Raw genomic sequence first — 25,704 nt, forward strand, 5'->3', positions numbered from 1 at the left:
ATGTGCGATGGCTGCTACGGCAGCGGCAGTGGCGGTGGCTGCAGCTGCAGTGGCCACACAGACCGCTGTGATGCTTCAGCGGTGGCGACGGCTGAGCTCTGTGTGAACAGCAGGCTGCCAACGATGGGATCTGCAGCCCCCAGGGAGAGAGCCAGAGTCTTTTTGTGTTCTCTTTTGTGAAGGGTCTCATAGACCAAGCTGCCCTGCCGCCATCTTGCCAGGAGTCCCAATAATTTGTACTTATATATTATAATCTTCAATACTTTTCTCTATGGTTCTTCAAGTTGTTATTTTATTTTTTCCAGTAAAATTTTATGCCTAAATTTAGTCTACCAAATTTTCAAGTTTAGTTCTACAAAATTTAAGTTTATTTGAATCTGGCAATAAAAACTTGTGTGTATTTTTATTTAATTTTTTAAAAGTAATGCATTCAGCTTAAAACCAAGCTAAAAATATATTTTTAAAATATGTACATTGTCAAGAGTCTTGTCTTTGCTTCTTATTCATAACTACTTGTATGAGACATTTGTGTATTCTTTCAGGGTTTTTTATATGAAGGGAACTCCAAAAAACCATGAATTATCTTTTGGGGGGTAGGTCCCTTATAGTACAGGCCTCCCCCACTAGGTAAGTGTTTTAGGAATCTATCTGTGTCAGTGTACCAGCTGGTGTTTTTGTAAGAGGCTGCATTGTGGAAGAAATCTCCTGAGTAAACAGGTGGCTGGCTCTTCTACCATGGCAGTGCACCTGCCGTGCTGTGCTTAGTGTTCAGCAGTTTTTAACCAAAAGCATCATGACACCCTCTCTATTCACCCAATTTCACCCTACCTGACTTCTTTTTGTTTCCCTGGATGAAGAAACTCCTCAAAGGGAAATGTTTTGCTGATGTGGAACAGGTAAAACTAAAAGGCATTAAAATTGACACGTTCAAAACTTGATCAGTGGAAAAAAGCATCTCAAAGGTGCATTGCATCACATGGAGAGTACTTCAAAGTGACTGAAGTTTAAACATGTAGGATAAATATGCAATTTTTAATAAATAAATTTTGGTTTCTTCTTGGCTCTCCCCATATATCTTCACATATACATAAGCAACCTTACTACATATACTATTTTTGTATATAAGGTATATATATATAATATACCCAAAAAAGGACATGACACGAATATACAGCTAAACAAATTACCTTAAAAGCAAAAATCTTGGAACCTACAATTACCACCCAATTCAAGAATAAGACTATTAACGACATATCAGAAACTTCCTCCTACTCACAGCCCAAAACACAATAGGTTAGTATTTGAGATTTACATAAATAAAATAGTATAGTCTGTAATTTTTGTGCCTGGCTTTTTTAAATCTCCACATTCTGAAATTCTTGCATGTTATTATATATAGTATAGCTCTTTTAAAAAAAATAAATTTTATTGTGACTACTTAAGGTATACAGCATGATGCTACACTATACAAATAGATAGCAAAGTGATTACAGTAGTAAAGCAAACTAGCATTTTTTATTTGCTTTGTTTTTGTGGCAGGAGCAGCTCGAATCTACTTATTTAGGATGAATCCCAAATGCAGTACAATTTAAATTAGCTGTAGCCTTCATGTTGTATCTCAGATTTCTAGACTTGTTCATCCTATATATCTACTATTTTGTATTCTTTATTTCCTCCCTATCTCTACTCCTGCTCTTCATAATCACTATTTAATTCTCTATTTCAGTATATTTGACTTTTTAAAATAGATTTTATATATAGGTCATTATGCAATATTTTTCTTCCTGTGTCTGGTTTATTTTTCTTAGTAGTATGTCCTCCAGTTTTGCCCATGTTGTAGCAAATGGCGGGATGTCCTTCTTTTTAAAGGTTGAATAATATTCTCTCTCTCTCTCTCTCTCTAGTTTATTTAGTTATTCATTGACAGACACATATTGTTTTATCCTGCAATGAACATGGGAGGGCAGATTTCTTTGTGAGGCAGTGACTTCATTTCCTTTGAGTACATGCCCAGAAGAAAGATTGCTGGATCATATGGTAGCTCTGTTTTAATTTCTATAGGAACTTCCGTACTGTTTTTCATAATGGCTGCTCCAATCTTCATTCCTACCAATGGTGATTTCCTCACACCCTTGCTAACATCTGTTATCACTTGACCTTTTTATAATAGCCATCCTATCAAGTGTGAGATGATATCTCATAGTGGTTTAGATTTGCATTTCCTTGATGATGATACTGAGCACCTTTCCATTGACCTTTTTATTTTTTTGTCTTCTTTGGAGATAAATGCCTATTTTTGTCCTTTGCCCATTCTTAATTGGATTATTTGTTTTTCTACTATTGAGATGTATGTGTTTTTAAACAAATAATTTTATTAGGTGGACGTGGTGGCTCATGCCTATAATCCCAGCACTTTGGGAGGCTGAGGTGAGAGGATTGCCTGAGCCTGCAAGTTTGAGACCAGTCTGGGCAACTTGGTAGGACCTCATCTCTATAGTAAGTCAAAAAGCTAACCAGGCATGGTGGCTCATGCCTGTAGTTCCAGCTACTTGGAAAGCTGAGGTGAAAGGATCACCTGAGCCCAGCAGGACAAGGCTGTGGTGGCTGTGAGCATACCTCTGCACTCCAGCCTGGGTGACAGAGTGAGACTCCAATTCAAAAATTGGTTATTAACCCATATCAGATAGATGATTTGTTCATATTTTCTCTCATTCCATAGATTGTTTATTCACTCTGTTGATTATTTCCTTTGCTATGCAGACGTTTTTTATTTTATTTTATCATGATTTTTTTTTGAGATAGGCTCTCACTATGTTGCCCAGGATGGCCTGGAACTCCTAGGCTCAAGCAATTGTTTGCCTCAGCCTCCTGAGTAGCTAGCATTACAAGTGCATGCCACTGTGTTCAGTTAGATTTTTTAAAAATAGTATCATGCATTTATTTTTGCTTTTGTAACCTGAACTTTGTCAAAAATCATTGACAAGACGAATGTCAAGGAGTTTTTTCACTGTGTGCTAGGAGTTTTATGATTTTAGGGCTTTCATCCATCTTGAATTGATTTTTGTGTATAGAAAAGGATCCAATTTTATTTTTCTACATGTGGAAATCCACGCTTTCTAGCACTATTTATTGAAGAGACTATTCTTTCCCCATTGTGTCCTACTGGTGCATTTGTTAAAAACTAGTTGACTGTATAAGTTTACACTGATGTCTGCACTTTCTATTCTGTTATGCTGGTCTATGTGTCAGTTTTTGTGACTGTACTATACTATTTTGATTACTATAGCTTAGTAATATGATTTTGAAACAGGAAGTGTGAGGTATCCAAATTTGCACTTTCTCAAAATTGTTTTGGCTATTCAGGGTCTTTGTGATTTCATACAAATTTTAGGCTATTTCTGTGAAGAATGGCATTGGGATTTGCATAGAGATTACACTTGAATATGTAGATCACTTCGGGTAGTATGGGCATTTTAACGGTATTAATTCTATTAATTAATTGGATATTAATTAATGATCCCTGAGCATAAGATATCTTTTTATTTATGTATGTCTTAAATTTCTTTCATTAATGTTTTATAGTTTTCAGTACACAAATCTTTCACTTCCTTGGTCAAATTTATTCCTGAATATTTTCTATGCTACCATAAATGAGATTGTTTTCTTGATTTATTTTTCAACTAGACTGTTATTTATGTATGCAAATGCTACTGGTTTTATGTTGATTTTGTATCCTATACTTTACTGAATTTGTTTATTAGTTCTGACAGTTTTTTGCATATTGTACTTCTTGTATTTTCATTTCTATATAGCATTCCATTGGATAAATATTCTATAATTCATTTGTTCATTCTACTTTATATGCTTATTTATGTCACTCCTAGCTCTGAAATATTATAAATACTATGAGTGCATTCATGTACATATCCACCTTGTGAAAATGTGTATACATATATTCCAACAATCTGTGACTTTCCTCTCCACTCTTAATGAGGTATTATTAAATAAACAAAAGTTCTTAATTTTCATGAAGTTCAGTGTATCATGATTTTTCTTCATGGTTCATACTTTTTAAATATCTTGTTAAAGAATACTTTCTCTGCCCCAAGTTAGTTATAATATTACTCTAAATTATCTTTAAACTCTTATTGTTTTGTTGTCCACATTTAGGCTTACAATTTTGTTGGAATTGACTTTTTTGTACAGTGAGTGGTGGGGTAATTTTAAAATAATTTTTGTAAGTACATACACAAGTGACTCAGAATCATTTATAGAAAAGATTGACATTTTTCCACTGATATGCAAGGCAACATATGTCTTAAAATCAAGTTTCAGGCCAAGCACAGTGACCCATGCCTGAAATCCCAGTACTTGAGAGGCCAAGGCAGGATAATTGCTTGAGCCCAGGAATTCTAGACCAGCCTAGGCAACACAGTGAGACCCTGTCTCTACAAAAAATCATGTGTGGGGGTGCTGGCAGTCCCAGCTACTTGGGAGGCTGAAGTAGAAGGAAGGATCACTTACGCCCAGGAGCTGGAGGCTGTGGTGAGCCACTGTACTGAAGTCTGGGCTATAGAGTGAGACTCTGACTAAAAAAAAAAAAAATGAAAAAAAATCAAGTTTTGAAGTGTGTGTGTGTGTGTGTGTGTTTCTGAATTCTCCCTCTTGCTCTATTTGTTTTTTTATCCATAAACCAGTATCAAGGTCTACTTCTACTCACAGTAGCTTTATAATGAGTCTTGGTATACAATAAAGAAAATATTTTCCTCTAACCTTTTTTTCCTCAGTAACATCCCAGCTATTCTTGCCCATTTGAATTTTGTAAAAATTTTAGGATTTTATTACCAAAGTTCACATACCTGTACACGTTTATGTACACAGAGCTGGAATTTTATTGAGTTTTATAAGCCATGAGTATAATTTCTCTCCACTTATTTGGGTATTCACTAATTTCTCTAATGTTTATAGTTTTTTGCATAGAAGTTTTGCACATTTTAAAAGATATATTCCTACGAGTTTGATATTTTAAGCTATTTTTAAAAAGAAAGATAAGAAACATCTTTTGGATTTTTGAGAAGATGGCAGCAGAGCCAGTTGGACTAAGCAAGTCCCAATGTGAGTGAATAAGTTTATGGAATATTTTGCCAACATGTTGGTGAGTAAATGGGCATGTGAGTGACTGACCGAGCAAGGACTCAGGAGCAAGTGGCCATGGGTCCTTCTGGTGAAGCAGCTGGTGACTCCAAAAATGCTCAATTATATCAAGAGGCCAAACCTATGCCTGATTGGTATGCCAGAAGAAGAAAAGGAAATGAAGATCACCTTGGAGCAAGTATTCCAGGAGATTATTCAAGAAAACTTTCTCCATCTTAGCAGAGATGTGACTAGCCAAACACAAGAGATACAGAGAACCTCCACAAGACATCAAATGAGAAGACCAACCCCTAATCACATAGTAATTCACCTATGTAGACACAAGTAGACACAAAAAAAAAAATTCTAAAAGCAGCAAAAGTGAAAGGTCAGACTACCTGCTAGAGAAAACCAATCAGAATAGCAGCAGACCTATCAGCAGAAACACTACAAGCTAGAAGGGACTGGAGTCCAATATTCAAAGTGCTCAAAGATAAACAATTTTATCCAAGAATTTCCTACCCAGCCAAACTCAGTTTGATCAGCAATGGAGAATTAAAACTCTTCCCAGACATTTAATCCCTAAGAGATTATGCAGCTTTCAGGCCAACTCTACAGGAAATGCTTAAAAAGGTATAAGCACAGAAGATAGAGAAAAAAAGAATGACCATGCAATTCCCAAGAGAACAGCAGAACATGTAATCAACAGAGAATACATTGCAACTACAAACTTGAAAACACACATATACATCAATCCAAAAGCTAAAAGAAAACAAAGAAACAACTTTATAAGAACCTCATGATAAAGATAAACAATCATATTTCAATAATCAGCTTGAATGTGTATGGACTGAATGCACCACTGAATAGACAAAGAATGGCAAACTGAGTAAAAAACCATGACCCATTAATTTGCTGCACCCAGGAAACTCATCTCACCACAAGAAATGCACACAGACTCAAAGTTAGAGGATGGAAAATGAGTTTTCAGGTGAAGGGATCCCAAAAGAAAGCAGAAATTGCAATCTTAATATCAAACAAAACAAACTATAAGCTATCAAAAATTTTAAAAGATACAGACACTACATAATGATAAAAGGTTTAACCCATCAACAATAAATATCCATCCTAAACATATGTGCACCCAACACAGGAGCCCCAGCATTTATAAATAAACTAATAAGTAAACTAAAAAAGATATTGACTCTAACACTATTATAGCTGGAGACTTAAATACCCCACTAGCAACCCAAGATAGATCACTGAGGCAAAAAAAAAAAAAAAATCAGCAAAGAGATCTGGAACCTCAACTTGATGCTTGATCAAATGGACTTAATAAATACCTACAGAATACTTCACCCAACAACCACAGAATATGCATTCTACTCATTACCACATGGAACTTACTCCAATATTGATCACATCCTCAACCATAAATCAAGTATAAACAAATTTAATAATATTAGAATACTGCCATGCACCTTCTCAGACCACAGTAGAATAAAAATAAATATCAACACCAACAAAAGTCCTCCCAAACTCACAAAGACATGGGCACTAAACAGCATGATGCTGAATGACTACTGGGTCAACACATAAATCAAAACAGAAATTAAAAGAAAGATTCACAGAAACAAAGAAAAATTATGCCAAAATCTCTGGGATGCCACAAAAGCAGTTCTAATTTACATCTCCATGAACACACATCAAGCAAATGGAAAGAATAAAAGTTAACAGCCTAACAAATCACCTAAGGAAGCTGGAAAGACAAGACCATCCTATCTTTAGCAGAAGAATCCAGATCACAAAAGTAAAAGTCCAAATATGGGACATAGGAGACAAAAATATCATAGAAAAATATCAGCAAAACTAAAAGTTGGTTCTTTGAAAGAATAAACAAGATTGATGGACACCTAACAAGAATGAGCAAGAAAAAGAGAGAAAAAACCTAAATAAATACAATCAGAAATGCAAAAGATCAAATCACAACTGACCCCCCCAAAATACAAAAGTTTATCGAGCCAGGCTCAGTGGCTCAGCCTGTAATCCCGCGCCTTTGGGAGGCTGAGTTGAGTGGATTGCCTGAGCCCGTGGGTTCGAGACCCGCCTGGGCAGGCGAGACCTCATCTCTACAATAAATCAAAAAATTAGCCAGGCGTGGTAACTCACACCTGTAGTTCCAGTTACTTGGAAGGCTGAGGTGGAAGAATCACCGGAGCCCAGCAGGTCAAGACTGCGGTGACCAGGAGCAGCCACTGCACTCCAGTCTGGGCGACAAAGTGAGACTCCAACTCAAAAAAAAAAAAAAAGTTTACCAAGATTACTATGCACACCTGTATGGAAGCAAACTTGATAACCTAAATGAAATGGAGGACTTTCTGACATCACCCAACGTCCCCAGGTTGAAATAAGAAGACACTGAGACACTAAATAGACTAATAACAATCCAGGAAGTGGACTCCATCATAAGAAAACTGCATACAAAAAAAGCCCTGAACCAGACGACTTTCCAGCAGAATTCTACAAAATGTACAAGGAAGAACTGATACCAACCATAATGAAAGTATTCCAGGCACTTGAGAAAGATGTAATTCTCCCCGAATCATTTTATGAAGTTAACATCACACTGATAACCAAACCAGGTAAAGATACAACAAAAAAAGAGAACAGGCCAATATCCCTAATGAAGATAGACACAAAAATTCTCAAAAAGATTCTAGCAAATCGGATCCATGAACACATCTCAAAAATCATTCATCATGATGAAGTAAGCTTCATCCACAGGATGCAGGAATGGTTCAACATCTGCAAGACCTTAAATGTAATTAAATACATCAACAGATGTAAAAGCAATGACCACATGATTATATCATTAGATGCAAAAGAGCTTTTGATAAAACCCAGCATCCCTTCTTGACAAAAACCCTCAAATACCTAAGCATAAAAGGAACATATCTCAAAATAGTAGGTGCCATCTAGGATAGGCCACAGCCAGCATATTGCTAAGTGGACAGAAATTGGAAACATTTCCCCTGAAAACTGGAACAAGACAAGGCTCCCCACTCTTGCCCCTCTTGTTCAACATAGTGTTGGAAGTCCTAGCTAGAGCAATTAGACAAGAGAAGGAAATCAGGGATATCCAAATATCAAAGGGGGAAGTTAAGTTATCCCTCTTTGCTGATGTATTGATCACTATACCTAGAAAACCTATGTGAATCTGTCAAAAACCTGATAAAGGACTCACTGATAAAGGACTTAGGCAAAGTCTTGAGGTACAAAATAAATGTGCAAAAGATATTTGTGTTCTTATACACCAACAACAAGCAGGCAGAGAATCAAATAAAAAGCACAAATCCATTCACAATAGCCACAATAAAATGAAATACCTCAGCATCTTCCTAACCAGAGATGTGAAAAACTCTTACAATGAAAACTACAAAACATTTTCAAAGAAATCCAAGAAGACACAGACAAATGGAAAAATATTCCATGCTCGTGAATAGGAAGAATCAACATTACTAAGATGCCCATCCTACCAAAGGTAATCTACAGATTCAACACAATACCTATTAAGTTACCAATATCATTCTTCTCAGACCTGGAAACAACAATAAAGAAATTCATATGGAAACATAAGTGACCATGAATAGCCAAAACAATCCTTAACAAAAGAAACAAAGTGGGAGATTATGACACTTTCAGACTTTAAACTCTACTATAAAGCTACAATAATCAAAACAGACTGGTATTGGTATGAGAATAGGCATATGGACCAATGGAGCAGGATGGAGATTATGAAAGCAAAACCTCAATTTCTCAACCAATTCATCTTTGACAAAGCTTCCACCAACAACCACTGGGGAGAAGAGAATCTATTCAGTAAATGGTGCTGGCTAAACACATGCAGAAGATTGAAACAGGACCCCTACCTATCACCATACACAAAAATCAACTCTAAATGGACCAAAGAGCTAAACCTTAAACCTCAAACTATAAGAACCTTAGAAAATGTAGGATTCTCTTACGGAAATTTGAACTGGCAACCAATTCCTGATCAAAACTCCAAGTGCCCATGCCATAAGAGATAAGATAGATAAGTGGGACCTCATCAAACTGACAAGCTTCTGCAAAGCAAAGAAACAATTGAGAGAGCGGGGAGACATTCCACAGACTAGGGAAAAAAAATATTTGCCAACTGTATATCTTTCAAAGGTCTAAAATCCTGGATCCATAAGGAACTCAAACATGCTGAAAGGAAAAAACCAAACAGCCCCATTAAAAAGTGGGCAAAAGACATGAATAAATACTTCTCAAAAGAAGATATGCGGGCAGCCAACAGACACATGAAAAAGAGCTCAGCCTCACTAATCACTAGAAATGCAAATCAAAACCATGTTGAGATACCACCTAACCCCAGTAAGAATGCCCATCATTAATAAAACAAACAACAGATGCTGGTAAGAATGCGGATAAAAGGGAATGCTTCTACACTGCTGGTGGGAATGCAAACTAGTGCAACCTCTTTGAAAACAGTGTGACAATTTCTGAAAGAACTAGATATTGGCCTTCCGTATGACCCAATAATCCCCCTACTGGGAATTCAAATCGTTCTACAACAAAGATGCCTGCATATGCATGTTTACTGCAGCACTATTCACAATAGCAAAAACATGGAACCAACCATGCTGCCCATTGAAACAGGACTGGATAAAAAAATGTGGTACATATACACAATAGAATATTATGCCACCATAAATAAGGACAAACATATGGACTTTGCAGCAACTTGGATGGATTTAGAGTCTATCATATTCAGTGACCTATCACAGAAACCAGGAACAGAGTACCACATGTTCTCACTCATAAGCAGACCCTGATCATTTACCCTAATAAGAGATTGTCAATAGTGGGATACTGCTGGGACTGGGGTTGAGAGGGAACACAACATCAATAAGAGTACCTAATCTCAAACCAGGCAAAGTGGGGACCAAATGGAGGCGCAAACTTTACTTGTATGATGACCACTTTTATACCTAATCCTGAATTGTGCCCCACATCTTTAAATTAAAATAAATTAATTTAAGAAAACCATCTTTTTAATAACATGTTCTCAAGACTTTATTATAGAGTTCTCTCTTTGTTAAACAGTTCCATTCACTGAAAGAAAACACACAAAATGCATCTTTTAAAAAAAGCCTAGATTTACCTTTTTTAACTTTTATAAGTTTTGAAAATTATAGTTGACACAATGATTATACATATTAATGAGGTACAGTGTGATGTTTCAATACATGTATACAATGTATAATGATTAAATTGGGGTAATTGCAATATTCATCACCTCAAACTCAAATTTATAATTTCTTTGTGGTGAGAACATTCAAAATGTTATTTTCTAGCTATTTCAAAATATACAATATATTAGTGTTAATTGTAGTCATCTTACTGTGCAATACTAATTTTTTTTATTTTTAAAATGCTTTATCTTAAAGATGTGGGGTATAATACAGAGTTAGGTAAACAAATGTTCATTATGCAGGTACCCTTGTTGATGAGGAGTGCTCCCCCTCCTCTGGCAGTTTCCCAATACCAAAATTTATTTTTCCTATCTAACTGTAGTTTTGTACCTATTGACCAACGTCTTTCTATTCTCCCCTTTCCTGCCTCTGAGAGCCACTATTCAATTCTCTACCTCTTCTTAATACCTAGTCCTACAAATGTACTTTTCAAAAATTGATACATAATAGATAAACATATTGTAAGGTATTAATACATGTGGTAATACATTCATATAATATGTGAAGATCAAATCAAGGTAATTGGGATAGCCATCACCTTAAATATTTTTCTCTTATTTAAGCCAAGAAGATTACAGTTATTCTCTTCTAGCTATTTTGAAAAGTACAATAGATTATTGTTTACTCTAGTCACCTTACTGATCTAGCAAATACTAGGTCTTATTTCTTCTATCTGATTGTATATTTGTGCCCATTAATCAGCCTCTCCTTATCTCTTCTCCCCCTTGTAATTCCTGGCTTCTAGTAACCACAAATCTGTCTTCATGAGATCCACTTTTTTAGCTCCATTGTATGAATAAGAATATGGGATATTTGTCTTCTTGTGCTTAGCTTATTGCATTAGTATGATGACCTCCAGTTCCATCCATGTTGTTGCAAATGACAGAATTTCATATTCATTTTCATGGCCAAAAAATATTCCACTGTGTATATACCCAATTTTCTTTATCCATTTATCCACTGATGGGCACTTAGGTTGACTCAATGTTTTGGCTATTGGGAATAGTGCTACAATAAACAGAGTCCAGATATATATCTTTTCTTTGGGGTATATATCCAGTAGTAAAATTGCTGGATCAGATGGTAATTGAACTAAAAACAGAGCTTCCAAATTGTTTTCCATAGTGTCCGTACTGATGTACATTCTCACCAACAGTATTCAAGTGTTCCCCTTTCTCCACATCTTTGCCAGCATCCATTATTCCCTGTCTTTTTGATTAAAAAAAAAAAAAAAACAACTTTCTAATTGGGTAAGATAAGATCACATGATGTTTCTGATATGCATTTCTCTGAGGATCAGTTATGTTAAGAATTACTCATTTTTTAAATTTTTATTTACTTATTTTTTAAAAAACATGCTTACATTTGCCTCTTTTCTCTGGATTTCTCAGTTTGTTCTAATAGGTACCAATGAAGAAAGAAACATATTATAATAACATATTCTCAGGCTTAGCTTACAAAAGTATTTCTCTGTCAGACACTTCCATTTACGGAAAGAAAATAGTTTATGATGTATCTCTAAAAAGGCATGCTTATATTTGGCTTTCATTGATGAATTTCTCGATCTAGTCTAATAGAAGCCAATGGAGAAAAAAAATGCTTTCTAACAACATATTCTCAAGGTCAGAGCTTACAATAGTATTTCTCTATATATCCGTTGGTCATGTTTACGTCTTCTTCTGAGAAATGTCTACTCAGATCTTTGGCCCACTTTATTTTCTTTAATTTTAGCATTTTTAGTGGACATCCAATTATTCTCAAAGGATAAAAATGAAAGAGAGAGAGAAGCGAACTTCTATTTAATCCTTTGAAATTACATTTGTAATTGGCTATTCTAAAATTAACTTTGAAGGTGACTCTAGGCTTCTTTCACTTAATATTTCTGTTTCCTTAGAAGAAAAATACATGGAAGCTGCAGAATAAACAAAGTTGTCTACCCTACCCTGGCCTTTTCCTGTGTGCAATGGCTGCACCCCCAAGTGTTCTGCCCACTTTAAAACTGAATTTTGGAGTTTTTGCTATTGAGTTGAGTTCTTTATATATTCTGGTTGTTAATTCCTTGTCAGATAGATAGTTTCTAATTATTTTCTTCCATTCTGTGGGTTGTCTCATCAATTTGTTGAATTTCTCCTTTGATGAGCAAAAGCTTTTTAGCTTGATGTAATCTCATTTGTCTGTTTTGTTGTCTGTGCTTTTGAGATTTTACACAAAACTTTCGGCCAGACTAATTTCCTAGATAATTTCCCAAATGTTTTCTTCTAGTGGCTTCATAGTTTCAGGTATTTATTCACATCTGTAATCCATGTTTATTTATTTTTATTTATGGCTAGAGGTAGGGGTCTAGTTTCATTCTTCTACATGATGTTATCCAATTTTCCCAGCACCATTTATTAAACACATGTTCTTTTTCCCATTGTATGCCCCTTTGTTGAAAATGAGTGTAAATATGCAACTTTATATATGGGTTGTCTATTACGTTCGATTTGTCTATGTGTCTGTTCTTATGCCAGTACCGTGATGATTTGGTTACTATAGATTTATATTATATTTTGAAGTCAGATAATGCGATGTCTTCATCTTTGTTCAGTACTCTTTTGGGTATTTGGGGTCATTTGTGTTTCAATGCAAAACTTAGGATTTTAAAAAATTTCTGTGAAGAATGTCATTGGTATTTTCATAGAGATTGCATTGAATCTGTAAATTGCTTGGGAGTAATATAGTATTTTCTTTCAATCCATGAGCATGGAATATTTTTCCATTTTTTTGTGTCTTCTTCAATTTCTTTTATCAGTGTTTTATCATTTTTCTTATATATATATCTTTTATTTTGGTTAAATTCATTCCAGTGTTTTATATTATTTGTAGCTATTATAAATGGAATTGCTTCCTTGATTTCTTTTTCACTGATGGTATATATAAATGCTACTGATTCTTGTGTGTTAATTTTGTATTCGAGATCAGGCACTGTGGCTCATGCCTGTAATCCCAACACTTTGGGAGACCAAGGTAAGAGGATTCCTTGAGCCCAGGAGTTGAAGACTAGTCTAGACAACATAGCAAGACCTTGTCTCTACAAAAATAATTTGTGTGGTTGTGTGTGCCTGTAGTCCCAACTACTTGGAAGGCTGAGACAGAAGAATCACCTAAGCTCAATAGGTCAAGGCTTCGGTAGCAATGATATCACCACTACACGCCAGTCTGGGTAACAGAATGAGACTCCGACTCAAAAAAATGTATATATTTGTATCCTGCAACTTTACTGAATTTGCTTATCCATTCTAACAGGTTTTTGGTGGAGTCTTTAGTTTTTTCTAACTATAATGTTATGTCATCTGCTAATTTGACTTCTTCCTTTCCAATTTAGATAAGATTGGGCACGTTCAGGGTGGTTTGACTATAGATGTTCTTTTCCAATTTAGATGTCCTTTATATTTTCATCTCGTCTAACTGCTCGGGCCAGAACCTCCAGTATTATGCTGAATAAAAGTTGTGAAAGTGGGCATTCTTGTTTTGTTTCAGATATAAGGGAAAAGCTTTCCATTTTTCCCCATTTAAAAATGATGGGTTTTTCATATGTAACCTTTATAACTTTGAAGTATGTTTCTTCCATATCCAGTTTGTTGAAAGTTTTTTATTGTAAAGGGATGTTGGATTTTTTTTTCAGCATCTATTGAAGTGATCATAAGGATTTTTTCTTGGTTCTGTTAATATGATGTGTCACATTTATTAATTGACATATATTGAACCATCCTTGAATCCCTGGGATAAATTCCACTTGATCATGGTGATTTAGCTTTTCAATGTTTTGTTGGATTTGGCTTACAAGTATTTTGTTGATGATTTTTGCATCTACATTCATCAGTGATATTGGCTTACAGTTTTCTTTTTGTTGTGTCTTTGCCTGGTTTTGGTATCAAGAGAATGCTAGTCTCATAAATGAGTTTGGATGTATTCTGTCTTCAATTTATTTGAAGACATTAAGTAGAATTAATATTAGTTCTTCTCTAGAACTTAGCAGTGACACCATCAGGTCCTAGGCATTTCTTTGATGAGAGACTTTTAAATTACAGTCTTGATCTCATTACTCATTATTGAATTGTAGAGGTTTTCTGTTTCTTTATAGGTAAGTCTTGGTAGGTTGCATGTGTCTAGGAATTTATCCATTTATTCTAGGTTGTCCAATTTGTTGTCATATAGTTTTTAATAATAGTCTCTAATAATTTTTTGTATTTTTGTCATCCCAGTTATGTCCCTTTCTGGTTTTATTTATTTGGAGCTTCATTCTTTTTTCTCAGTTAGTCTAGGTTAAGTTTTGTCAATTTGCTTATATTTTCAAAAAACTAACTTCTCATTTCATTGATCATCTGTGTGATTTTTTGCCTCAATTTTACTTATTTCTACTCTGATCTTTATTATTTCCTTTCTTCTACTAATGTTGGGTTTGGTTTCTTCCTACTTTTTTGGTTCTGTGAGGTGCCTTATTGAATTGTTTATTTGAAGCCGGGCTCACTGGTTCAGCCTGTAATCCCACGTTTTGAGAGGCTGAGGTGAGTGAATTGCCTGAGCCCGCGGGTTCAAGACCCACCTGGGCAACTTTGATTTATCTTCACAATAAATAAAAATTAGCTGGGCATGGTAGCGTGTGCCTGTAGTTCCAGCTACTTGGAAGGCTGAGGCAGAAGGATTGCTGGAGCCCAGCGGGTCAAGGTTGCGGTGGCTGGGAGTGTGCCACTGCACTCCAGTCTGGGCGACAGAGTGAGACTCCAACTCAAAAAAAATTGTTTATTTGAAGTCTTTCTACTTTTTTATATAGTCAGAGTCTCACTCTGTCACCCAGGCTGGAGTGCAGTGTCATGATCATGGCTACTGCAGCCTTCACCTGCTAGGTTCAGGCAATCCTTCTGCCTCAGTTGTCCAAGTAGCTGGAACTGCTGTGCATGCCACCACACCCAGCTGTTTTTTTTTAATTGTAGAGATGAGGTCTTGCCGTGTTGTTCAGGCTGGTCTTGAACTCCTGAGTGGAGGTAATCCTCTTGCCTTGGCCTCCCAAAGTGCTGGGATTACAGGCATGAGCCACAGCACCTGAGTTGCTCTTTCATATTTGAAAGGTAGTTTTGCTGGATACAGTATTCTTAGAGCATTTTTGTTTTGTTTTTTCAGCACTTTGAAAATGTCATCCCATTCCCTCCTGGCCTGTATAGTTTACATTGAGAAGTCTGTTGTTCAGCAAATTGGTGCCCCTTTACATGTTACTTGCTTCTTTTCTCTTGTTGTTTGTAGGATCCTCTTTTTTGTCCTTGACCTTTGAGAGTTTGATTATTATAATCTGCCTTGGGGAAGTCTTCTTTGGGTTAAATCTGCTTGGTGTTCTATGACCTTCCTGTAGCTGAAGAGTTAAAACTTTCCAAAGTGTTGGAAACTTTTCTTTGAATAAGCTTTAGACACTTTGCTCTTGCTTAACTCCCTCTTGAACACAATAATTCTTAGATTTGGCCTTTTGAGATAATTATTTACATTTCTTATATGATCTGTCTTTCCTTTTATTCTTTTTTTCCACCTTTGACTGTGTATTTTCAAATACCTTTCTTTGATCTCGTTGATTCTTTCTCCTCTTGATCCATTCTGCTGTTGAGAGCCTATAACACATTTTTTAGATCAGAAAACATATTTTTCAATTCCAAGAGTTTTGTTTGATATTTTTATTTCAAGTTTTTTATTAAATTTCTCTGATACATTTCTGAACTTCTTTTCTATGTTATCTTAGAGATAACTGAGTTTCCTTAAAATTGCTATTTTGAATTCCTGATCAGGCGCTCACATATTGCTGTCTCATTGGAGTCACTGGTTTCTTGTTTTGTCCATCTGGGAGGGGCATGGTTCCCTATTTACTGTTGTTTCTTTTGGGTGTACATCTATGTCTTTACATTGAATGAATATTTATTCCAGTCTTCTCTGATTTGTTTTGGTATTTTTTAGCTGTGTTGCTCTTTGTAATTTACTTGTTGAATAGCTTTCTCCCCGCCTCCATGCCCCCCAGGTCACTGCCTCCTTTTCAGCACTAGACAGCAACTTAAGTCTAGATTTGCCTTCACTCCAGTAAATGATTGGAACATTGCCCATGAAGAATGGAGGAAGTCCCAAAGGAGATATCCCAGCAATGTGGGAAGTCTAGCTAGGGCCTGAAGCCAAGGGGTCCTGTGAACAAACCTCCTACATTATGGTGCTGCTGAGCAGCCAATCTGATTTGGCACCTTGTTTGGCAGAGTCACAAATCAAAGTTTCCAGGGGTGAGGATAGTAGTCCCATCTCCTCTTTTGTCTCCTGTTGCCCTCAGGGATATTTCTCCATTTAGGTACTTCTGATACTTCCCGTGGGCTAAGGTAGGGGCAGGTTTTCTTCCAGGGAACTCAGTATGGTGGGAAAGTTGGTTTTTTACTTTAATCTCACGTTTTCTCTTGTAGGAACCATGAGTCAGGATATTTTCCACAGGCTTCTTGCCAGACATATTGGGAGGAGGAGTATTGTGGATATGGAAGTCTGATTCTCTTATTGTCAGAGTTTTTCACTTATCTGTGCCCCCTTTGAACAAACTTATCATCATATTAGAGTTCTGAGATATTTCTGAGGATAATCTCAACACTGTATACCTGTTTTTGGTTTTCTGGGAGTTAGCGGAGAATGAAATCACCTTGCTTTTATGCTACCATTTTGGAATTGGAAGCATAAGCTATCTTAAAGATATATTTTCTGTTTAATACTTATATATAAAAATACAGTTGATTGTATCCAGAAATCCATTTTAAAATCCTAGTAATTTATCTATAGACTCTTGAATTTTCTACACAGACTATTATGTCACCTATGAGTAATAATATATTTGTTTATTTCTAAATGTGCATTCCAATATACATTTTACCTCTTCTTTACTTTTTCGTTATGTCCAGGACTTCTATTACAATATGGAAAATACTGGTGTTAGCAGACTTCTATCCTGCTTCAAATCTCAAAGGTAAAAATTTAATATTTTGCCACTAAGAATAATTGCAGTAGATTTTTGAGACCACATTTTTCAGAGTAAGAAAATTCTTATATTTTTAATTTGCTGAAAGTTATTATCATAAATCTTAGTTGAATTTTGGCAAATGCCTTTTCTACATCTATTGAGACATTTATATCATTTTTATCTTTTAAGCCGTTAATGTCATAAAGTTTATTTAATAATTTTCTAAAGTCAAATAGGTCTTCCCCTTATTAAAAAATGAAACTTGATTGTGACCTAATAAACTCTTTTGTAATTGTTATAATATCCTCTTGATTGTGACCTAATGTCCTCTTTCATATTGCTAGATTTGGTTTACTAGTATTTGTAAAAGATGTGCTTGCATCTATATTTATAAGCAAAATTGCTTTATCTTTAAAGAATATTTTCTGTGGGAGGCTGAGGTGAGTGGATTGCCTGAACCCGCGGGTTCCAGACCCGCCTGGGCAACTTGGCGAGACCTCATCTCTACAATAAATCAAAAATCAGCCAGGTGTGGTAGCATGCGCCTGTAGTTCCAGTTACTCGGAAGGCTGAGGTGGAAGGATCACCGGAGCCCAGCAGGTCAAGGCTGCAGTGGCCAGGAGTGGCCACTGCACTCCAGGCTGGGCAATGGAATGAGACTCCAACTCAAAAAAAAACAAAAATTCTGAAGTAAAAGTTAGTAGAAACTAGTTCAATGTCTACCATTCCTATTGGTATTTCCAATTTTATGCTGGATTAAGCCATACCGGTAAAGTGTTATTTATCTAGACAGTATCATATTGACTCTCTTTCCATCCTTTTACAGGTTGGTATATTTGTGTGCTGACATTGCTTTCTCATAAATAATAACCTTTTGATATGTATTATTTTTTACTGTAATGATGATGTCAAGAATATGATTTGTTATGTTTGTTTTTAATCTTTTTGAGAATCCTCAGAAAAAATTTCTCTCATATCTTAACACTATAATGGTTTTGCTTTTCATGAAATTTCTTTTTTTTTTTTTTTTTGAGAATCAGAGTAGATTCTGTAATTTGTCAACTTTTTATGAGATTTAAAATTGTCATTTCTCTTAGCAAGTGACTCCATGGAATGCATATTCAATAGTAATTCCTATGAAAACAATTCAAAATGCTGAATATTGAAGAAATACTTATCCAAAAGCTATTTATTATAATGCTGCAACTAGTACTTAAAATAAAAAGACTACCCAATGCATAAGCATGATTTGATCAACTATGGAACAGAATATGTTTGAATTATGGAACAGAAAATGTTATGCATTTGCTTTACACTGTATTCAATTAGTTTATAATAAGAAGAAATATATCTGCCACTATGAAAAATGTACAAATTGACTTGCTTACTCAGAATGATCTCAAATATTTGAAAATATATATAGAAAAAAGACTAGAGAGCTATGAACCTAGATTTTATTCATATTTGCTTGAAGATAATGGGTTTATGGGTAAATTTGTCCTTCTTTTACTCTTACAACATACTTTACCTTATAAATTTTGCAAATGGAATTTAATGCTGTATTTGCAGCATAACTGGAACAGACACAAGAATGGAAGAGTTTGCTCTATTGGATCAAAGATAATGACAACGAGGAATTTCAGTACCCTGGACAGCTCACAAAGGTGCAACTATCCTGGTTGCAGCAAAAAGATGTCATCCTAAGGAGAGATTTATGCCGTTGGCCATACATAACTAAAACAATCATCATCAGAGCATTCTTGCATAATTTTTTTGCCAGACTTTTCATTTGCTTCTGTGAAATCAGTCTTATATTTTCAAGTTTTTGTTTGTTTTGTTTTGAAACAGGGAACCACATTTTGTAGTCTAAAGGTTAATAGCAGAGAGATTAAACCAAAGGATGGTGTTGGTAAAAATCAACCAGCCTCTTGGAGAATAGGGCAATTGTTGCAGGAAATTAATCCTTTGGTTTAATTTATCCTACTTGCTTTAGCACAAACACAGACTTACCTTAGCCCTCTCTTTGTAACCAGGGAATATTCTAGATGCCATTAGCCAGTTAGCTTAACTCCTGAATATATTAAGGTATGATCTTTCTAGAATGTTATGCAGACTTCAATACAGCATTAATAGTCAGCTATTTTCTTCCTTCCTTCCTTTCTCTCTTGCTTCCCCTTCCTCTTTTTCCTTCCTTCCTTCTTTTCATTCCTTCTTTTTCTCTTTTTTCTTTCCTTCCTTCTTTTCTTTCCTTCCTTTCTTTCATTTTTTCTTTCTTTCATCTTATTTCTGTCTTTGTTGTCTTTCTCATCTCTCTCTCTCTCTCTCTCTCTCCCCCTCCCACTTTTCTTTTTCTCTTTTACTTTCCTCCCTCTCTTTCTTTCTTCCTTTATTTTTCCTTTCTTCTTTCTTTTATAGTTTCTTCCCTCCCTCTGAGGTCATGGTGAGAAAAATGCTAGTGAAATAGGAAACTGAAGTTTTTGTGGGTTTGGAATGGACCAGCCCTGATGATAATGTTCTTCACAATTATACCATATGAGGCCAAGATAAATAAGAAAAGGGTTTTATATTAGAGTTTTTATAAAGTAAAAATCTTATAGAAACCAAAGGACCATCTGAATATTTTCTCTTTTTAAAATAGGGTGAACAATCATAATTAACAAGGGGGAAATAGGAAATATAAAAAATAAAAACAAACACATAATTTTCTTGGTCTACATATCTGCCAAACTATTTTTCAATGAGGATAAAAAACTCAGGCTAAATTTAGTAAGTCAGAAAGACACAAGGAAGCCTGAGTCTTTGTTATCTTTGATTTATGATATCATTCCTGGACTTCTTACTTCTAGACTTCTCATTATTTTAGAAAAAATACACCTAGAAAATTTTAAAGGAACTTTAGGGGATTTCTCCAACTCACCACTAAGTATGTTTTTCTTAAGAATTTTAGGGGTGGCCACTACAGTAAAGCATTGCTTTTTCTTAAATGCTGTATGAACTGGGTCCATTATTTATATTTATTCATTACATACTTACTTTATGCTAGGTACTATGTGACATTCTGTGGATACAAAGAAGATAGTGCCAAGCTTTTGAAGTATTCCTGCCCTGCCTCTTTAACTTTGGGTTTAACTTATGATTTGGATATGGTTAGCTCCTACCAAACACTCATGTTGAAATTTGATTCTCAGTATGGCAATGTTGGTAGGTTTTGCCTAGTGGAAGGTGTTTAGATCATGGGGCACTGCTCTCCATTTATTTATTAATGCCATCTTACAGGAGGGAGAGAATACTAATTCTGACTGGAATGGATTTGTTTCCAAGAGACTAGTTGTTATAAGCAAGATCAGCCTCTTCTGCATGTCTCTTTGCATGTTCTTCCACTTTCTTCCATGAATTGAAGCAGCATACGACCCTCACCAGATGGGCTGCCCAGTCTTGACTTCCCAGCCTCCAGAACTGTAAGTCAAATTAGCTTATTTTCTTTATAAATTGCCAGTCTCAAGTATTCTGTTGTAGCAACACAAATCAGACTAAGACAGGGAGGCTGTAATAGAATGGGGATTCCTATGTCTTAGTCCTCACAGGTTGCAGAGTAATAGCAGAGCACTAAGGGCTTGGGAATAATTTTGAAGAGCAGATACTGACTCTGATCACAATTCCTTGGTCTAATAATAAGGAATTGTTATAACAGTGATTATAAATATGGGCTCTGGATCAGAATAAGGGGTTCAAATTTTATCTTTATTACATGCTAATCACAAGACAATACTGTCAACTCAGCTCTGAGACCAGGCTATCCCAGTTTGGGGGATTAAGATGTCTAGGAAAGATATCCCCTGCCTTCTGTCTGTGTTCCTTTTACCAACTTACCTCTCATTCATAAGCTTGGGGCATGAATCAGTAACCTGACCTACTAAAACTCAGCTTCTTCACCTGTAAAGTGAGAATAACAATAGTACCTACCTCATAGAGCTATTGTGTAGATTTAGAGGATCTAATGTACATGAAGCACTCAGCAGAGTCCCTGGCATGTGCTAAAAGCTTAAAATGTGAGTATTAACATTATACTGATTATTTAGCTAGAAACACAAATTATAGTTATTGTCTAAATGCATTAAGGAGAGAGATAAAACATGGATTATCCTGGAGAATAAAGAGCAAATGAAGTGGATCAGAGGAGACTTCAAGAAAAAGCTGTATTTTAATAGCAGCAATCTGATATTGGGCCAACTTGAAGTCAGGGATCTAAACAACAACAAAAATCTGTTAAGCCCCATTTGATTCTAGTCATCAACCAAGTTCTTGGCTGTAGTGAGTGATGCATGTCTTGGGAAACTGGAAAACAATACTGAGACTTGATCTAGTGACTTTGTTGCTGTCTAGCATGAGTATCAAAGGAATTGTAGGCCACATGTCTAAGTTTTGTATTCCCCTAGGGTGTCTATTTGAAATATAAGTAATATGCCATCTCTTCAGAAAAGAAAAGGTTCTTACCTGATATGAATCCATTATCCACACTCTCTTGGAGACCCATATTCTTGTAATTTAAAGAAGTTGCCTATAAAGAATTATATTTAGTAACTCTTTAGTGTATAAAGGAGGAAACTAACCCTAAATCTTAATTACATATACATAATAATTGGGCCACATTCTCATTAAATCCAGGTAAGTCTAAACAAATCTGCAGTCCCTTGGCATTTAACACTCTTAACTTTTAATGTTGTCCCTTGGGTTCTCAGGTCAATTTACACAGAGAGAAAAATACAAAATTTTAAAGCAATGACTCATGGAACTCATTATGATTAATTATTAAATTTTACTCCTTTACCAGCATATTCTAAAATTATCATTTGTTAAGAGCTGTCAACTCTGTTCTCAAATCAGGCTACCCCAGGTTGGGGAATGAAGATGTCTGGAAAGGATTACCCCTTCTGTCTGTGCTCCTCTTACAACTTCCTGCTCATTTATAAGCATGGGGTAGGAAGGTTCTGGGTGATTGGCCGAGTTATGACATAAGGGGTTAAGGTAGGCAGTTGTAAGTTTTTCAGCAGTTCAACCATGACAGAACTCTGAGATACCTTCTCAGCAATTCTTTGGATCTTCCTCCACTGGCTACCAGATTGCTGCAACATCTCCAATAACAACAACAATCAATAACAACCCCTTGAACAACTATACGCAAAAGCCCAAATGGAGAGGCAAAGGTTTTTTCACAGCCCTCATCAAAGAGGAAAATGTACAATTCTTCCAAGACCCCACTCCCTGTTTATCAACCGTGGTTAGGCCCATCTCTTGGTCAAAGCTTTGGCACTTGAGTCATCAGCGTAATCCTTACTCGTATCATTTGATGAAAACTCCAATGTCAAAACATTCCGACACCCTGATTTTCTGCTGTCCTCTTTCTTTCATCCGCCACATTCCTGACCTCATCTTACAAGACGTCCTCGCTCTCCATCTCTGAGATTAATAATGATTGACTAAAGCTTCATGTCCTTCAAGTTCTCTCTCTCACTCCCATCATACCTGGGGTCTGATGATAATCTTCTAGCGATGACCCGCTCGGCTCCCTGGCTGCGGCCGTCGCCGCCCGCCCCATGTCCGCCCTCCTTCCCGGCCGCGGTCGGGCTGGCGCTCGTGTCCCGCCTGCTGGACTGGTTCCGCTCGCTCTTCTGGAAGGAGGAGATGGAGCTGAGCGAGCGGGGCTGCAGTGCTCGGGCAAGACCACCTTCGTCAGTGTCCTCGCGTCAGGTCAATTCAGTGAAGACGTGATACCCACCGTGGGCTTCAGCAGGAGGAAGGTAACTAAAGGTAACGTCACCATAAAGATCTGGGGCCTAGGTGGACAACCTCGATTTCGGAGCACGTGGGAACGGTATTGCAGAAGAGTCAACGCTGTTGTTTACAGGAGAGATGCTGCAGATCGTGAAAAGATAGAAGCTTCCCGAAATGAGCTACGTAATCTTCTCGATAAACCACAGTTACAAGGAATTCCAGTGCTAGTTCTTGGAAACAAGAGAGATCGTCCTAATGCCTTGGATGAGAAACAGCTAATTGAGCAAATGAATCTGTCAGCTATTCAGGATAGAGAAATGTGCTGCCATTCAATTTCTTGCAGATAAAAGGATAATATAGATATCACACTTCAGTGGCTTATTCAACATTCAAAATCTAGAAGAAGCTGAAGCATCTCCTGAAGTCTTCCAGTCCTTCTTGGCTATAATCCTAGAATTATTGTCCGTTCCTCTGAAGTACTTCCCAGAATACGGTCCTTCCTAAACCCAATAAATTGCCTTTTTCAGAGTTTATTTCTGATGTGCACTGCTGAAGATGTATATCCCTAATCCTTCATAAAGAATCAGCTAGAGTTGTCATGACAAAGTCAGCACACACAAAAAGGCTTCTTATACATACTTGTCTTAAACAGTGTGTAGAGCTTTTTTAAAAAAAACACTTTTGACCATCTTAAATCAAGAAAATTGCATATTTTGTTCTGGTCTTTCTGGGCCAGATTTTTATATTGGTTTTCAGTAAGTGTCCATAATATTTCATTATATAGTCCAGTAGCTTAATACTGATAATGACTTGATACAGCATGAAGTTTCTAGTGCCACACACAGTATTTAGAAAACCTTTAAGCCTGATTCATGTGGGATATAAACATAATGTTTATCTCACAAATGTATGTGAAATGTATAATTACACCTTAGGAATTCAAAATGGTCTGCAATGAGTGAGCAGAGGCACCAGATCAAGGTTTTTGGTTCTTTACACTGGTGAGAGTCTACCTGATGAATATTAAAACATTCTGCTTTCTGAGAAAATAATAATAATAATAATAATAATAATAATAATAATCTATCACTTTTCCCTTCCTCCCTCCTTGTATTCAAAGTTTAACAGACCCTTCCAATTTTTACTTTCACCTTTCTCCAACTGAGAAACCTCAACTAGTGAAAATGTGTCACTATTAACTTTCTCTTTTCAACACCTTCAACTCTCTTGCCTCACAGACTTCCAGTGACATCTACTCAACACGGATTAATCCAACCATCTTGCCCTTCTACTTCTATTTGGATTGGTGAGGAACATAATACAAACATTTATAATGGTGCCACTTCCAAAAGATGGTATCAATTCTTGACTGCACTACTTGGCAATCTTCTTATGCACTAGAAGTCAGTCTTTTCTCATATTTTTGGTGATTATTCAGTCTTTTCTTCTCATTTCCTAAACATCATATCTATTTCATACCTCTTGGGCTGTTAGATTTGTTTCCATTTCACAGAAAAAAAGGAACATTTTGTGTAGAGAAGTAATAGTAATCATTTACACACATTAGTAATAGAATAATAAAACTACAAGAATCCAGTTTATTTATATATAAAAATTTTTGAGGCTTTTCTCAAAAAGCAAGCAAACAAACAATAAAAGTATATGCATGTATTTACATAGAGATGTCTGTAATTTATTGTGCAATGCATAAAAATAAGAAAGAAAGCTAAATAAATAGGATATATATGGATAGATATATGATAAAGTATTAGATGATTTTATTAATATAATTAGATAATAAATATACAGACGTTCACTATAAAAATTATTTCAACTCTTCAGAATGTGTGAAAATTTTTATAATAAAATTTTGGGAACCAATTTATATTTCTTTTTTTTTTTTGAAAGCAGAATTTTTTGAGAGGACAGAAAAGCTCCCACAGTGGGAGGTGACCCGAAGGAGCTGCCCCCAATTTATATTTCAGAAACCAGAGATGTCCATTTGAATATTATCTAGAGGCTAACAATTATGGAACAACATATAAAAGATTTTAGATTACATTTTATGGGTCACAGTAGTTATTTAAGTAGGTCATTGCATAAGTCTGCTTTGTTATAGACGCAATAGAGGGCTAACTTTTGTCACTTAGTGAATTATCCAACAGAAAAGAGAACAGAATGTTACAAATTTAAAATGTTAACACATACCCCCACATTAAACCAAATAGTGGGTTCAATATTATTTTAAGGTTTTTTGGTCCTAACGTTTATCTATTTTTTTAATTTTAAAGTTGTGGGATACATATGAGGATTTACTACGTCAGTAGATTGTGTGCAGGTGAGGTTTGGGCCTCTGGGGAGCCCTCTGTCCCCTTGGTAGTGGGCCTGGTTCCCAGTATATGGTTGTGTGCCCCTTATCACTCCTCTTTCCCTCCCTCTGTTAGCAGTGTTCAGCAACTGTTTTTTCCACATTTCTGCTTCTGTGTTCCATGATCAGTA

At 35.9% G+C, this 25,704-nt stretch overlaps 1 protein-coding gene across 1 annotated transcript; it reads left to right on the forward strand.

The window, feature by feature from the left end:
- On the forward strand, nt 1-24,247 carry LOC103255868 (E3 ubiquitin-protein ligase arc-1-like). Its single transcript, XM_021710345.1, has 3 exons — nt 1-176; nt 22,982-23,426; nt 23,566-24,247. The coding sequence occupies exons 1-3, from the start codon at nt 1-3 to the stop codon at nt 23,707-23,709; spliced, it is 765 nt and encodes a 254-aa protein (XP_021566020.1). The 3' UTR covers nt 23,710-24,247.
- The last annotated feature ends 1,457 nt before the right edge of the window (nt 24,248-25,704 follow it).

This window comes from Carlito syrichta, unplaced genomic scaffold, assembly GCF_000164805.1.
Source record: "Carlito syrichta isolate Samal-C Ts95f unplaced genomic scaffold, Tarsius_syrichta-2.0.1 Scaffold288532, whole genome shotgun sequence".
NCBI lineage: Eukaryota > Metazoa > Chordata > Mammalia > Primates > Tarsiidae > Carlito > Carlito syrichta.

Coding starts and splice junctions, on each gene's coding strand:
- LOC103255868 (XM_021710345.1), top strand. CDS start 1: ATGTGCGATGGCTGCTACGGCAGCGGCAGTGGCGGTGGCTGCAGCTGC. Junction 177..22,981: donor GTCTTTTTGTGTTCTCTTTT/GTGAAGGGTCTC, acceptor ATAATCTTCTAG/CGATGACCCGCTCGGCTCCC. Junction 23,427..23,565: donor CACAGTTACAAGGAATTCCA/GTGCTAGTTCTT, acceptor AGGATAATATAG/ATATCACACTTCAGTGGCTT.